Source organism: Falco biarmicus, chromosome 5 (genome assembly GCF_023638135.1).
Source record: "Falco biarmicus isolate bFalBia1 chromosome 5, bFalBia1.pri, whole genome shotgun sequence".
Lineage (NCBI taxonomy): Eukaryota > Metazoa > Chordata > Aves > Falconiformes > Falconidae > Falco > Falco biarmicus.
The window spans coordinates 66110535-66124766 of NC_079292.1; the positions used below are offsets into that span (position 1 = coordinate 66110535).

Here is a 14232-nt window from a genome sequence, read left to right on the forward strand (position 1 = left end):
TGTGGGGTGAGGAAGAAGTATGTTATTTAATTACCAGTGGTAGCTGAAAAGAAAATAATTCACAGTTGATTCAGGACTCCGAGACATCAAAAACTTTCCCATTCCTCACATCACTTACAAAGCATTAGTTGGAATAAAATAGAATAGTAATCGCTTTGTTCTCTGTCCCTAACCAATTATTCTTGAGGAATTCTAACATCTTATATCTCCATAAATTATTCCATTCCATACATCTTTCAAAAAATATTTCCACGAAACTGCAAATGTTATTTGCCACCGACTCTCAGAAGTTGCTTCAGCTATCTGTGCAGGTCCTGTAGGACTCTTTTTGCTCAAATTTGTAGTCTTAAGTATCAACTACACCAAATTAAGTGTGTGTGGGGAAAAGTAATGGTTACTCACTTTTCTGATAATCATGGAAGCATCTGTTTGGACCAAATGTGGGGGGCTTTCTTTACATTTTTTATTCATAGTGAATTAGAAGTAGGAAAAAGCAACCCAGATGAGGGTTCGATTGTACCAGGTACTATGAAAGTATGGAATTGAGAAGAGCAAATTGAGAAGAATGGGGAAATTTAAACTTTTTTGTCTTACTTCTAAAACTAAGATGGTGTTCCCATTCGTGCGGCCAAACCTTACGTAGGCAAGAGAAGTAAAGAATACCAGAAAGAGTTACTGTCCTCATGTTATAGTTTGTAACTCAGAGAAGTTAAAGGTCTCCATCAAAGTCACAGGGACAGCCTGAAGACTGTTGGAAAATGAAAAGGGCCCTTCATTGCTGTAGCCATGAGGCCTCAGTCATCTTCCAAGGAGGCAGTTCTGAATATTCAAAAAGCTGGAAGCTCTCTCTCAGCCTATTCAATATTCGCTCTGTTGACAAAATTATGCCAAGCATTTACCTTTTCACGTTACAAGAGGGAAGGGTGTGATTTAATGCATTAGCCTTTCACCTCATGAGTGGAGGCCCAGTTCCGAACAATATGATCTCATCTTCATTCATTCAGAATGCAAAGAACAGCAGCATTCCCATATCCAGCTGACATAATGTTTCAGTCTGTTATTACAGGCACCTTTACATAGCTCATGGCACCCTTCCTCTCTAATTTGCAGGTTAGGAATGTTCCTCCTTGACTGTCTCCTGGATTGCTGTATAACTGTAATAATGCCTGTCAGACAGCTCTTTTTTTCTTCTTCTTTTTTTTTTTTTTTTTTTGTTACATTAGAAGTGAAAGGCACTTCTTACTCAAAATTAGAGGGTTAAAAATATGCAGCTAGAGTAAAGCAATCTTTAATGTTTCCAGATTTATTTTGCTGTTTAAAATGGATTTTAATGTTAAGGAGATGCTATCAGGGAAAAAATGTATTTCTAACTGTTACAAACAAAAACTGGTTAGGCCTACCTAACCAGTTACATGCAAAGGAGCTGTGAACATTCATTGATTTGTATTTGTAATTTGTTTCCAAAAGCTGAATGCTGAAATGTTTCTTTTCCCCTACCTCTGTTGTTTTTTTGTATCCTTATTTAATTCTAAATCAAGACACCAAGGCAAAACTCTCAGCTGAAGTAAAAAGAAATACTTGAAAGTTCCAGCTAAGACTAGGGTGCCACTTTACTAAAAATAGAGTAAGTGCTTATGAAAAAAAGTGAACAGGTACAATGTACAAGAAGCACAGAGGGGAGCTGTGGAAGACTGCGCAAGTGAAGAGCAAATCATGGTTCTCCCTGGGGATACCTACAAAGCCTCCATTTGGCCATGCCCAGCAGTACCCTCAGAGCCAGTCTCTCCTTGCAAGCATGGCTACAGAGACTATTTTCTTTCACAGACATCTTGGCATTGTACATTGCCACTCTAGCTGAATTTCAGACAGAAATTCACTTCAGAAAGTGGTCAAAACCTATGAACTGTGCAGTATACCATTACTACATCTGTTCTTACACCTGCTTATCAACACCTGCAGCAAAGAGTACTTTTGACTCCATAGTCACAAGACCAGCCCTTCCTCTTTTGCAAATTACTAGGTCTTCACTCATTTACATCACATAGTTTGTGGCCTTACACTTAGTAATGCAGCTTAACTCTGAAAGACATCTGAACCTTGTCTGCCTTTAGGCTACCCATATTGACTAAACTTCAGAAATCCTAACACAGCATTTGTTAAAGAATACATCTTGCAAAACCAGGTATTTATCCCATGTTTTCCCAGTCCAAAGAGTAGTACCCTAATCACTGGTTGGATATTGCACAGACAATATGAGCATGTGAATACATGCAATGAATGTGAAAAAGGAAATTTTCTCCCTTAGTCAACATGAATCAAGAAAAAGCAGTCAAGCCAGTTTGAACTTGGTAATGACCAGCAGTCAGCAGAGCAAGTGTGGGTAAGCTCTGGTGTGGTCCCAGCAGCTGGAACCCACGAGGCATGAGTCTGCTGTGTCCTAACAGAACACATGCAGTGAGATAGCCTGAGAGCACTTCCAAAGGGGAAATGGTCTTTGTGGATAAAAGGGCACATGATGCAACTGCATATTCATTTAAAAACTGCCAGGCCATTGAAAATCCAGGCAGTAGGAGAAGAAGCTAGAAAAAAAACTTTAATATCCTTTCATATGCAGAAAAAGTAGTTTTCCACTGAAAGAACACATTGGATTCTGAATTCACATTTCAGACCAAACTCCTAAAAAAAAAAAAAAAAAGTGAAGAATTTCCTTCATCAATAACTTGACCCCAGCAACAAAAGATATATCTGGATCTGGTTTTGGACAGAATTGTCAGCATATCTCACCAGCAGAATCATTAATCTCCTAGTGAAACTCATCTCATTGTACTTAGGATGAGAAAAAGCATTCTTGTTGATGAATTAAAGTTTATATCCATGCCACTTACTGAAGAACAGGGTGATGGTGATGCATTTGATGAAGATTCAATGATACTGCTCACTGTGGCTGGTATTTTTTGTATACCTAAAACCGTTTTTTAAAGTACTTAGGACAGCTAAAAGAGATACAACCTGGGTACCTGTCTCCAGACATCTACCTGAAAATCTCAGTCTTCAATTATTTATTTTTTATTATTATTAATGTAGAATATATCTGTTTGTGCTTTTCTATGTCTATGTACTCATCAATACTATCAATAATAATATCAATAAGGTTGCATGATCTTCACTGAACTGAAGTTCTTGTGTGCAAAGGTGGACAGTATAAGAATGCACCAAAGTCTTACTACGTAAGTAAACAAGCAGGGTAGCAAACTGATTTATGTGTAGAACTTTGGCTCTTATAATAAATGGCAAAACTGCCAGTAACTTCAGAGACAAAAAGATAAAAACTCACTCATGGACTGCATGACACATCCATGGGCACAAAGACAGTCTGCAGGAAGGTTCAGAAATAGAAGAGCTTAGGTCTTAGCCTTTAAATGAAGGCCTCACTTTCATTAAAATTAATTTCTGTTTAAGATCCTTCCTTCATCAGTCTGTACATGTATCTCCTGTTAGCTTCTGCTAGAGCTCTGAGTGTCTCAAAGATAAACAGACTGCTTAATTATTAGTTGGTGGTGCATGACAGAATTTTGGGAACAGGACTGTAAATGTCACACAAACAGTAAATATGTTCATATTTTGAAGTTTGGAAGTAAGCATCAGTAGCCTTCACTGTAAGGAAAATATGTACATACCTTTTTATTGCTAGCAAGCCTAATTTAATGAGATCATTATACAGATTTAAGTCCCTGTGAGGGTTAAATGAGTCTTCCAACAGTACTACAACACAGCTGTGTGCCCTGACTAGTTACAGTCTAAACATTCTAGGATGTGCCAGAATATTTTGCAGAAATAACACAGTTTTGACAATGCAAGTCTCAGGAAATGCACTGAATAGTGTATGATTTCTTTGGTAGCATCTTATGTTTCTGAAATACCTGCTGTATCTGTGAAAAACCTTTATGGAACACAATGTCTGTTGATGTTACAGTTTGTATACAAGAGTCTATTACTTTCCTAAGATTCTAAAAAATACATGTGCATGAATTCACATGCATAAATGCATGAGCTTTCAAAATGCCAAGAGGATGCTTTTTAGAACTATCATCTTGTGGTTTTTACAAGCATCTATACCATATGAAGTATCTAACTTCAGAATTAAAACTGGGATAAACATTTCTGTATTATTTCATAATTTACAGGTATTGATTGATGGTTACAAAGTTTTCAAATGTTCAATTTTGTGGTTTGTTAGAGAGTTATTAATTTTCAGGTAACAGATAAAACATTCGAAATCTGGAGGAAAAAAAGCACAGCACTACACAAGTTAACTTCTCATGCTTATGAAACCAAGACACCCTGGCAGCAGACTACAGGCAGTGCTGTTAAGCAAACTGCTAGCAGACTGCCTTTCAACTATGTCTAATTAGAATGAAGCATTGGAAGACATACATATGCTGTAAAAGTAGATGCATTTTTCTTCACAAACATGAAAATGTATCAGAATTTCAGTAGGTATACGAACAAAGCAACAGCTTAAGTCTTGCTCGGCTATGCAGCTGACAATTGAAACAACCACTAGCAGTAGCATACACTGCACTGAAATTTAGAAGTATGTTCACGCACACGCAGTACCCGTAAGTTTTCTATCTCAGAAAATAACCAACAAAAAACTCCAAACCAAACAAAACCAACTTTAGAGAACTTGTTGAGGAAACAGACCGGACAGTCGTAAGGTTACTTTAAGGCCTGTACAATTTACAGAAATACTCGAGGTAAACTACTCCCTAACTCCTGCGGAAAGGTGCAGTGGGGACGGTGGTTTGGCTAACGGAGTTATCCGACTTTGCTCGGCAGACCCGTACTGAAGATTGCACTGCCCAGGTCACCTCAGAAACCACGTTCCGGGAACAACGACCGGAGCGGTGGGGAATAAACCCTGCTCCGTGCCTCCGGCGCGGTGAGCGAGCGGGGAGCCCCGCACGGAGCGCACCGCTGCTCAGCGGGGCGCGGGGCTCCTGCCGGGGGCGGAGGGCAGGACCCCGCCGGCCGGCACCCGCGCAGTCCCCACTCTGCCTCGCTCGCCCCCGAGCAGCCTCCGACCGAGGCCGCCGCGCCGCGCTCCCGGCGGGGCCCTCACCCCGGGAGCCGTCCCGGCGCCGCCGCCCCTCGCCTGGCCGCGGGGCGGGGGAAGAAAAAGTTTCCCCGGGGGACGCGAGTCGTGTGTCCCCCCCCGCGCCCGCTGCCATTGGCCGAGCCGCCTACCGAAGCCCGCTAGGCACAAAAGGCGTTGCTAAGTGGATGCTTATATCCCCCCCCCCCCCCTTTTTTATTTTCTCCCCTCCCCCCCCTTTTTTGTCTTCCCCCCCCCCCCCTCCCCCTTCACTACTTCTGCGGTTCACTCGCACCGCGCCGCCGCTCCGCCCCGCTCCGCTCCCCGCGGGAGGCTGCGCGGGTCGGGCGCGGAGCCGTCCCGCGCCGGCCATGGCCTAGCGGGCGGCCGGGGCAGAAGATGAGTTTCCCCGCGGAGGACGGCGTGGGCAGCCTCTGCCACAAGGCGCTGCAGATCATCTCGGAGCTCTGCCTGGGCGGGCAGGTGGAGCGGGAGAAGTGCGCCGGCATCTTCCCCCTGGAGACCGCCCGCCAGGGCATCGGCGGCACAGGTACCGACCCCGGCCCCGCCGCCGCGGGGCTCGTCCTGCCGCCGCCGCGGGGCGGACAGCGCCGTCGTGGGCGGCCGGAGAGCGCAACTTTTTCCTTTGCCTTCCCTGCGTGCGGAGGGGGCGGAGGGGGGGGCAGTCACGCAGCCCGCTTTAATATCCTCTCCCTCTCGCAGCCCGCGCAGGCTCCCGGGAAGCAGCGAGGGAAGCGCCGGGACCGCCGAGCCGCCGCCTGGGGTGGGGGCCAGCGACCCGGGGGCGACGGGGCGAAACGTGGGGCCGCGGGCGGGGGTGCAGGAGTGGGGACGGGGAGATCCGGGAGGCGCCGAGGGGAGAGGGGTCGCCGCCGACGTGCGAGCTCTGCCGTCGGCTGGAGCCGCGCCGCCGGAGCCGGCCCCGTTCCCCCGCTGCTCGTGCGTTTGCCCCCCGCAGCCCCGCTCCGACAAAGTTGTCCCCGCGGTGGGAGTTCTTCTGCATGCGACGCGCGGACCCCTGCTGTTGCATGCGTCTGTGGGGCCGCGCGTGCGGCGAGCGGGGCAGAGGGTTGTGCGTGGTAGTCTTGTCACGGGTGGGCAGCGTTTCCGCGCGACGGGTGGCCCACGCGTGGGCTGCGCCGGCCGCCCCTCGGCTCCCTCCGGCCGCCCCAGCGCGCGGCCGGCGGGGCCGCGGCAACAGGTTGCGCGGAGGCGCGGGCGGCTCCGCGGGGGGCGGTGGGGCTGGCGGGGGGCTGCTGGGGGGCGGCCGCCGCTGCTCGGCGCGCAGCCCGGGCTCGGGGCGCAGGTCACCGAGCCCCAGGTCCGAGTAGCCCGACATGGAACCTGACGGAGCGCCCGGCGCTCCCTGAGCAGGGTTTGCGGCGTTCCGCATCCCCTCCGCTGATGCCTGCGGCGGCGGGAGAGCGCTCTGCCGGGCGGTGGGAACTTATAGAGTCAGGGCAGCCGTCCGGTCCAGGACCGTCCGGGAAAATTGCATGTGTCTGTGTGTGTGTGTGTGTGGAGTCGAAACCAAGATTTTGACTCCTAACGGTGGTACCTTTGGTCTGTGATTCCTGGCTTGTCTGGATTTCGGAACCGGCGCTGCGCCTCGGCGGAACTCGTACGGCACTCGGCACTCTTCGCTCTCCGTGGTACTTGTTTTTAGGACGGGGCTTGAAAATTAGTCCAGGTTCAGTGCTTAATTTCTGCCAGAAGGGGTTGGTAGCCTGTTCTGTCTGCCCATAAATACAAATGGACAGCTTGCATTATGGCCAACAAAGAAATACCAAGCGTACAGTGCAAATTAAATACATTAACACCAAGTCCTGAAAAGCCGCAGGTCCTCAGCATGGGACCCAGCGGCGCTGTAGCTGTTGCCGCAGCTGCTGCGTTTTTTCCTTTTCCCTTTCTTCCAATGTCCACAGATGTTACGGCAAATTCCGGGTTACTTGTAGTACCTTAGAACAAAAACCTGTTGTCTGAAAGGGGAGCGATTTTTCTTTCAGACCCGGGTACCCGCACGGTTCTCCCAGGGCTTTGCGCTTGAGGCCGGAGCCGAGTTTGCAGCCGGTGAAGGCGGGCGCGGCCCGGGGCGGCAGGGCGGGGGGGAGGGGGGGGCGGCCAGGGGGGCTCGGTCCGCCGCGGGCGCCGCTTGCCCCGCGTCCCTGCCGCCGGCGCAGCCGGCGGGCGAGGGGTTTGCAGCCTGCTCCCACCGGAACGGGTCGCGGGTTTGTAAATGACGGCTACGGGGGACGTTCCGACCGCGCACTGCGTTGGTTGGCTTGGTCCGAATCGTAGAAGGTTGCATAGAAATAAATTGCCCTACGGAGCCTGAAAATTTGGCTCCGAAAAGATTAGTTTACATGATTTTTAGGGAGTACTGTACAGGGAGTCAGTATTAGGTGTCATATAAAACCAAAGTTGATGTATAAGCACGTGAGGTGTGTAGGATACAGAAGAGTCCCACGAGGTAAACGAAAGTTTGCTGTTTAGAAAATGTGAATCTTCAGCACTTGCCTTGCACCATGTACAGTAACGGGAGCTTCTTTTTAAACATTTCTTCAGTCAACAATCATCTTGGTTTATTTGTAAACCCTAACGACCTTGCAATTGTTGGATTAGAAAAAAACCTGATAGTTAACAGACCGGGGGCTTGAACCACTGCATCCCACATCTCAGCTGAGTTCCTAAATCTCACTGTTTTCCCCCTTAGAATGAAACCATTCTTAGATGATGCATGTCAACTTCATCAGCACACTCATATTAAACATTGTCTCATTAGTAACACTGCTAATAAGCATATATTAATGGTTTCTGATTCTGGAGGAGGAACACACTGTCATTGTTGATAATTTACAATATTTTAATATGTAAACACTTGGATAAACAAGATATAAATATCACTTGCCTTAATTTTATGAACTGAAAGATTGTAAATACTGTTTAGGTCGAGAGAAATGTGGTCATTGAAAGGTGAACCGTGCCATGTCTCTTCTCCTCTTCTTCTGTTCTTCAAATGCACATAGAGTTCATTTTAACATCTCTATGAATAATGTGGTCCACAGTGTTGAACATCCATAGTCCCTGTTTATCAATGGTAGAAATGTTAAGCGCTCTTCAACATCATTCTGAGTATGAAGCCACAAATGTTTGTGTTTTTCTGAAATATGTGTGTCTCATATGTAGGGTGGTAGTATTGGCATGAGAATCCATGTCATGTAGCTGTATCCTTCTATGACTGAGTAAATTCTGCACAGTTGTGGCATCATGAAGCTGTAGCTGTATTGTAGAGAGGAGGAATGGCTAATTTAGCCCTATTGGTTCTGCTGTGTGTCCCAAACAATGATGCGGGAAGCATATGCCTACACTGGGTGATACGCATCATGGAACCAGTTCGGTTATTTCTCCCTGGGGCTCCAGCCATAGAAGTGTGCTGGGAATGAGTTCCTGCAACAAGCTCTGAAGAGTGTGAAGAAGAAACTACTGTAGTAAGTGTAAGAAGAAACTTGAGTTGTGAGGAGGACTTCTGGAAGATGTGGAGAAGCTAAAAGATTGTGAGTGGGCTATTACAGAGTAATGGTTGATCATTGTATCTTGTTATGTTGCAGAATGACAGCTAAACTTCCAATGAAAATCTAAACAGCAAATAGTCCAGGAGGCAGTATAAAGAGGAGAGAAAAGACAAAAAAAAAAAAAAAAAAAGTTGACTATATAATGATAGCGTATTCTCTCTTTAAATGGTGGGTTCATTCAGTACCTAAAAGTGCCACAAAGGTAGCATAGGTAAAAATCATTATTGAGATTTCATTGGAGGAAAGACATCTAAAATATGAGGAGACCCATATTTGGAAAGGAAAGAATACCGCATGAAAAAAAAAATCAGAAAATAAAAGAGTATATGGTAAAAAAAAAGCAGACCAGTTTTATTTAATATAAGAATAAAAATGTGCCCTAGAAGTTGAAAACAGTAACAAGGGCAACTAAAACTGCCTGTGATGTGGTTATACTGGTGGGTGTGATGATTGCTTTCTGTTCAGCTAGACTGTGAAAAGCAGCCAAGCTTCTCAGAGGAATCAACTACTTGAGACAAAAGATGCACCACCCAGTCACAGGCTTAATGCAAAATATGAGGCAATATTGACCCCGTGACCCAAGAAGTTTCACTGGCAAGCAGAGAAGCTGGGTACTGATTTTTTTGATAGAGTCCATGTCTAGGTATGAGAATGAAGTATATATAACAAGGACAACAGAATCAAACACAAAGAAGAGGGGGCCAGAAACACAGAATAAAAAATGGAGAGCATGGCTTTGGGAAGGCAGAATGCAACAAAATGAAACAACAAAGCAGAAAGGAGAGCTTTTCAGATTTGCTGCTAACAAAATAACAACAAAAAACCCCAACCCTCCATGTGTTTGATTCCTCTTATTCTCAGAGAAATTAAGAGTTTGGACATTCTTTGTGGAAAAACAGTATTACATCAAAGAAATGGCTGATTATTCAATACTTTTTTCCTTCTCAGTGTCAACGCTGTCACCTTAGGACCCTCAATTACTGCTCACTGCTTAGGTCGAGAAGGGGTAATCATGGTTAGTGTAATGGATAATTAATCTATGGAACTCAAGCAAAGAATCTTAGTGAGGTGAACAATTTCATAAATTTCTAAGAGCTTTAGACAATTAGTGAAGATAGACATCTGCTGTTATTTTCTGTCCTGGTAATTATAAGGACTATTAATTCTCTCTTCTCAGAAGAATGCTCAAGTGAAAAGATTAGGAAGCTGTTTACATTTATGGTACCTTTATATAGTTAGATGACTATGCAAGCCTTCTTTTGAAGGGCATAACATTTATGGCAAAATGCTGAATCAGATGTGCAACTGTTGTTTCTTTTTTATTTTACACCTCCTTTATTTCCAGCAGATTTGAGCGAAATGATTAAGATGTTTGTCAACTAATAGGAAGAGTGCAGGTGGAAAATAAATGGGAGCTGGATGTGCAAGATTGCACCTAACAATTTATCTCTAATCCAAGTAAATTATTTTCTAGAAGTGTCCAAAATTCATATATGCAGCTTCGTTATACCTCTATTTTGAATCAGGTTATCTGATTAATAAATGACTCTTAATTCATTTCTGCCAGTTAAGCATCCCTCCTCATTTTCAAAGGAACCAAGCACATCAAAGTCCCAGTTGCGAGCATTTCTGAACATTAAGTGAATTGCATAAAGTGTAGTGAGAGGGTGAGAGGAGGTTTGGCATCCTGCCCTAGGGACACGTTTAAAATTCATTGCATGTCCTCTGCAAATGGTGGGCACTTTCTGCTGTCTTTGTGGTTTTTTTTAGTCCTGCTGGTCCTGCAGAACTGCACTCTCTCATTGTCAGTTCTGATGGGGAACCAGTGTTTCCAACAGAGCTGGTATCCTGGTTGCTTCCCTGGCAGGAGGGTGTATTTTAGCTGTCTAGAGTGGGTAGAAAGCTCTAGAGAGTGATGTTTGCTCTTGCTCTTTTGCTTGTCAGGCAATGATTATTTTTAAGTTGACCATGCAAAGAGCATCAGCTTCTACAGGATCGTTTGTTATTCATCTAAATATTCTATTCAAATTTATTTTATTATCAAAAAAGTGTAACATACCAAGTTTCTTACCCTACCCCTGATTGACAGTTTGCTTTAGAAGTATAGGGGTAGTAAGAAGACACTGGAGCATCCTGCACATGGCCATTCTATAATACAATCACATTGTTCCCTGAAGAGCAATGTCTTGGGTTCTCCTGACATAGCTGGCATGAATCTACTGTTGGCTGTCAGCTGCTTTCCTGATACCTCTCAACCTGCTGATGGTGGCTGATGGTTTACGTTTAGTCCTGGTTTCTTTAAACATGCATATGTGCATGCACACATCACATACACATGCATGCAAACACACACACACAGAATATAAGCTGTAGGTATACTTACACTGCCTGCATACATTCAGGCGGGAGAAAGAACAGATTTACCCAGTAGTGTGCTTGCAAATGCTTCTCAGCTGTGCCAAAGCAAGCATGAAAGGGACCAGAAATGGCTTGAACGAATATGAAGATTATTGCGGTCAGTGTAGGACTGTCATACAGGAAAGGACCATTTTTCTTCATGAGAAAGTATCTGCTGTGTGAAACAATTGAATGTTCTGTTACAGAGAACTGATAAAATTAAATAATAAACATTTGAACAGTTAACAGACCAATCCAATTATTAATGTTACAGATTATCACCTGGTCAGAACAAATTTATTATCAGAGAGAAATATGGTTTAAGAGAAAAAAGTACAGATTTACTGAAAAATATGCTTTACAAAATCAGTGTTAACGAGCTGTGAAAACCAGAAATGCATCTAATTCAGAAGTGTAAATGCAGAACAGAGGGGCAGACATACCACAGAGACCAGATTTATTTACAGTAAATGTGAACGCAGTCACAACAATGCAGAAGTGCTCAACATACAGACAGCAGCAATACACAGTAAAAAGGAGTTTTATGAAAGAATCTTCCTCCATATGCATTTTGCAAAGAAATACAGAAGAAAAATACAGAAACTTTTATAACAGCTGGAGGGCAAACCTGTAATGATGAAGATAAGGAGACACAGTGTTTTGCTGGGTCTCGTCATATGTGTGAGGTGTTCATTATATGATGCTGAGTAAGAATAAACATAACCATGACAGTTCAAAAATGATACTTGAGCTGCTTTAACTTTGTTACAGCTATGGTATGCATATGATTAATGACAGTCCAGTGGGCTTATGATATTTTAATTTTGTTTTCTTGTCTGAAAGAGGGTAATGAGGGTTTCTTGCAGATGCTCACAGAGACATCCTTGCAAGTGTGAGAGTAGTATGGGACCAAAGTTAGTTTTATGTTTAATAGAAGGCAAGGCAGGCAGACATGGGTTGAGCAGAGGTGGGAGTTACCTCCTGTTGAGGTTAAGTGAGAGTTAACAAGTAGAAAAGTAGGTAGGCTAGAAAAAGCCTTGAAAGTAGAGACAGTTTACATTTGGTGTGTTAGAAAGGAGGGGCCAATGTTCAGTGCAACATCTTTTGCTTCCTACACTGCAGGCAAAACACAATGACCCAGTCAGGCAAAAGTGAGAGCCGTCTCCTCTGGTTACATACAGCACACATATCATGTACTGAGGCTCATGAAGAGACAGCTGTTGTGGCAAATTCCTTCTGATTTCTGGAAAGCAGAAAGTAATGTGGGCTAGGAGAAGGCTAATAAGCTTTTGGAAAATACCCTGTATCTGCTGTATGTCATGTAATCTAAAGTCCTGTACATGGCGTTTGAAATGGCAAAAGAGGGCATTCCATTTGTGGTTGGACAGATACAGATTGACAGAGGTATTGATAGATAATAATTAAGATAAAATGATTTTGAGAGATTAATATTTTATGCGCTGTAATTGTGTAGTAAATCACAGTGATACCTGAGTTCATTTGATTCCCTTACTGTCAAAAGACATGCTACCACAGAGCTCTGTTAGCATTAAGTGATGTACCAGTCAGTAGATAGTGATGGCTGTTTTGAACAAATTCTTACATCAGACTGAGAGAAGATCACGTGTAGATGTTTAAGTGAAAGGCTATTTTTGCCATTTGAAATTTAAGTTGGGTGTTTTAACAGGTTCCAGTTATGAAAGAAAATACAAGACTCTGCACCTGCCACTTTGAGGCACGCTAAAGCATTATATCCCCATCTGCAGGGATTTGGATGAGACAGAGGTAATTGTGGAAGATCTGCTAATGCCAAATAAAAATGAACACCAGCAACTTTTTATGTTCTTCAAATATCCCCAAGGAAAACTGAACAGCAGAAATGATGAGTTGGACCAATTAGTTCATATACATGGGGATAAGAGAGATTTATTAGACCCAGACCTTTTATTTGATAAAGCTCCTGCTTTCCTTCAAATCCTAGAAAATGAGAGACATATTAATTTATCTGATTGAGCTGACACCAAATATTCCAGACACAAGAGTTCCCTTTACAGTGGTCATATGGAAAGGGTGAAGTTCCTTATGGCTGAAGAACAAGAGAACAAATTACAAGTTAAAGAAAAATGTGTTTGAAAAAAGTTACAGAGACATTGTACTTAACAATTTAACAGAACCAAGATCAGATATAGACCAACAGGTGGGTCAAAAAGGAATATAACCCTCTCTTTTTCCAGGCGTTCCTTTCCCCCTGTTCCTTTGCTGGCAAGAGTATGCTGTCCTTAGTGTGGTCCATACTAGATGTTTACCTGCACCTTATACACATGGGCAGCTACATCACAGCACTATGTGGTCTTTCTCCATTCAGGATCATGGGTTTGTGGAGTATGCTTTTCCAGAGTTAAGCATCAAGGGGCATATGGTGTCAAGCCACTGACTAAAATGTTTGTGGATGTTTGTGAATGCATTCATAGGCAGAACTGTTCTGAGGCAAGTTTCAAACAACAAATTGTTGGAAGACATAGGACAGAAACCATTGCTTAAAACATTCCCCAGCATCCAGAAAAAAAGGTGATGTTTCTGAAATACTTGCCTGATATGAAAGACTGGCTGTCAAGGAGCCTTTTATGGGGGAAACATTTCTGAGGATATTTATTAAAAATGCAGAGAGATTTGGAGGTAAATAGAATTCACACACTTCCCAAATATACATGCCTTTCTCAAACGAGAAATATAAAATTGTCCAAAATTCCGTATCTTGAAAGAGTAGTTTTAAATATAAAACCATGAGGAAATAGGATACTTTCTTTCAGTTATGAAATTTTATCAGGACTATGAAGATGACATTAAGGACAGAGGTCAGTAAAAGAAGATCATCAGGAGTGAAATGGTAACTCCATTGAAATCACTGGAAGCTTTCCCATTGATCAGAAGGAGGTGTGTGAGAAAGAGGATTTTCTTCAATTTCCTGAGTTTACCCAGCATGAGAATTGGAATGGCAAAACCATAATGCTTCATGTCCAAATGAATATTCAGAAAGATGTCCTGTTCCGTGCAAATGTGTAGCATTGAAGACAAGCTGTAATTACCAGTTCAGAAAAAGAGTTGTCAAACAAACTGCTTGTAGTTTGAGATGCTTTTTCTCTTCCT

General features: G+C 43.7%; 1 protein-coding gene across 1 annotated transcript in view; it reads left to right on the plus strand.

The window, feature by feature from the left end:
- The first annotated feature begins 5428 nt into the window (after positions 1-5428).
- Positions 5429-14232, plus strand: part of SYT10 (synaptotagmin 10) — a 36008-nt gene continuing 27204 nt past the window's right edge. The window contains exon 1 of the mRNA XM_056342142.1: positions 5429-5645. Coding sequence (XP_056198117.1) covers positions 5495-5645 — 151 coding nt within the window. The 5' untranslated portion in view covers positions 5429-5494. The remainder of the gene's footprint in view (positions 5646-14232) is intronic.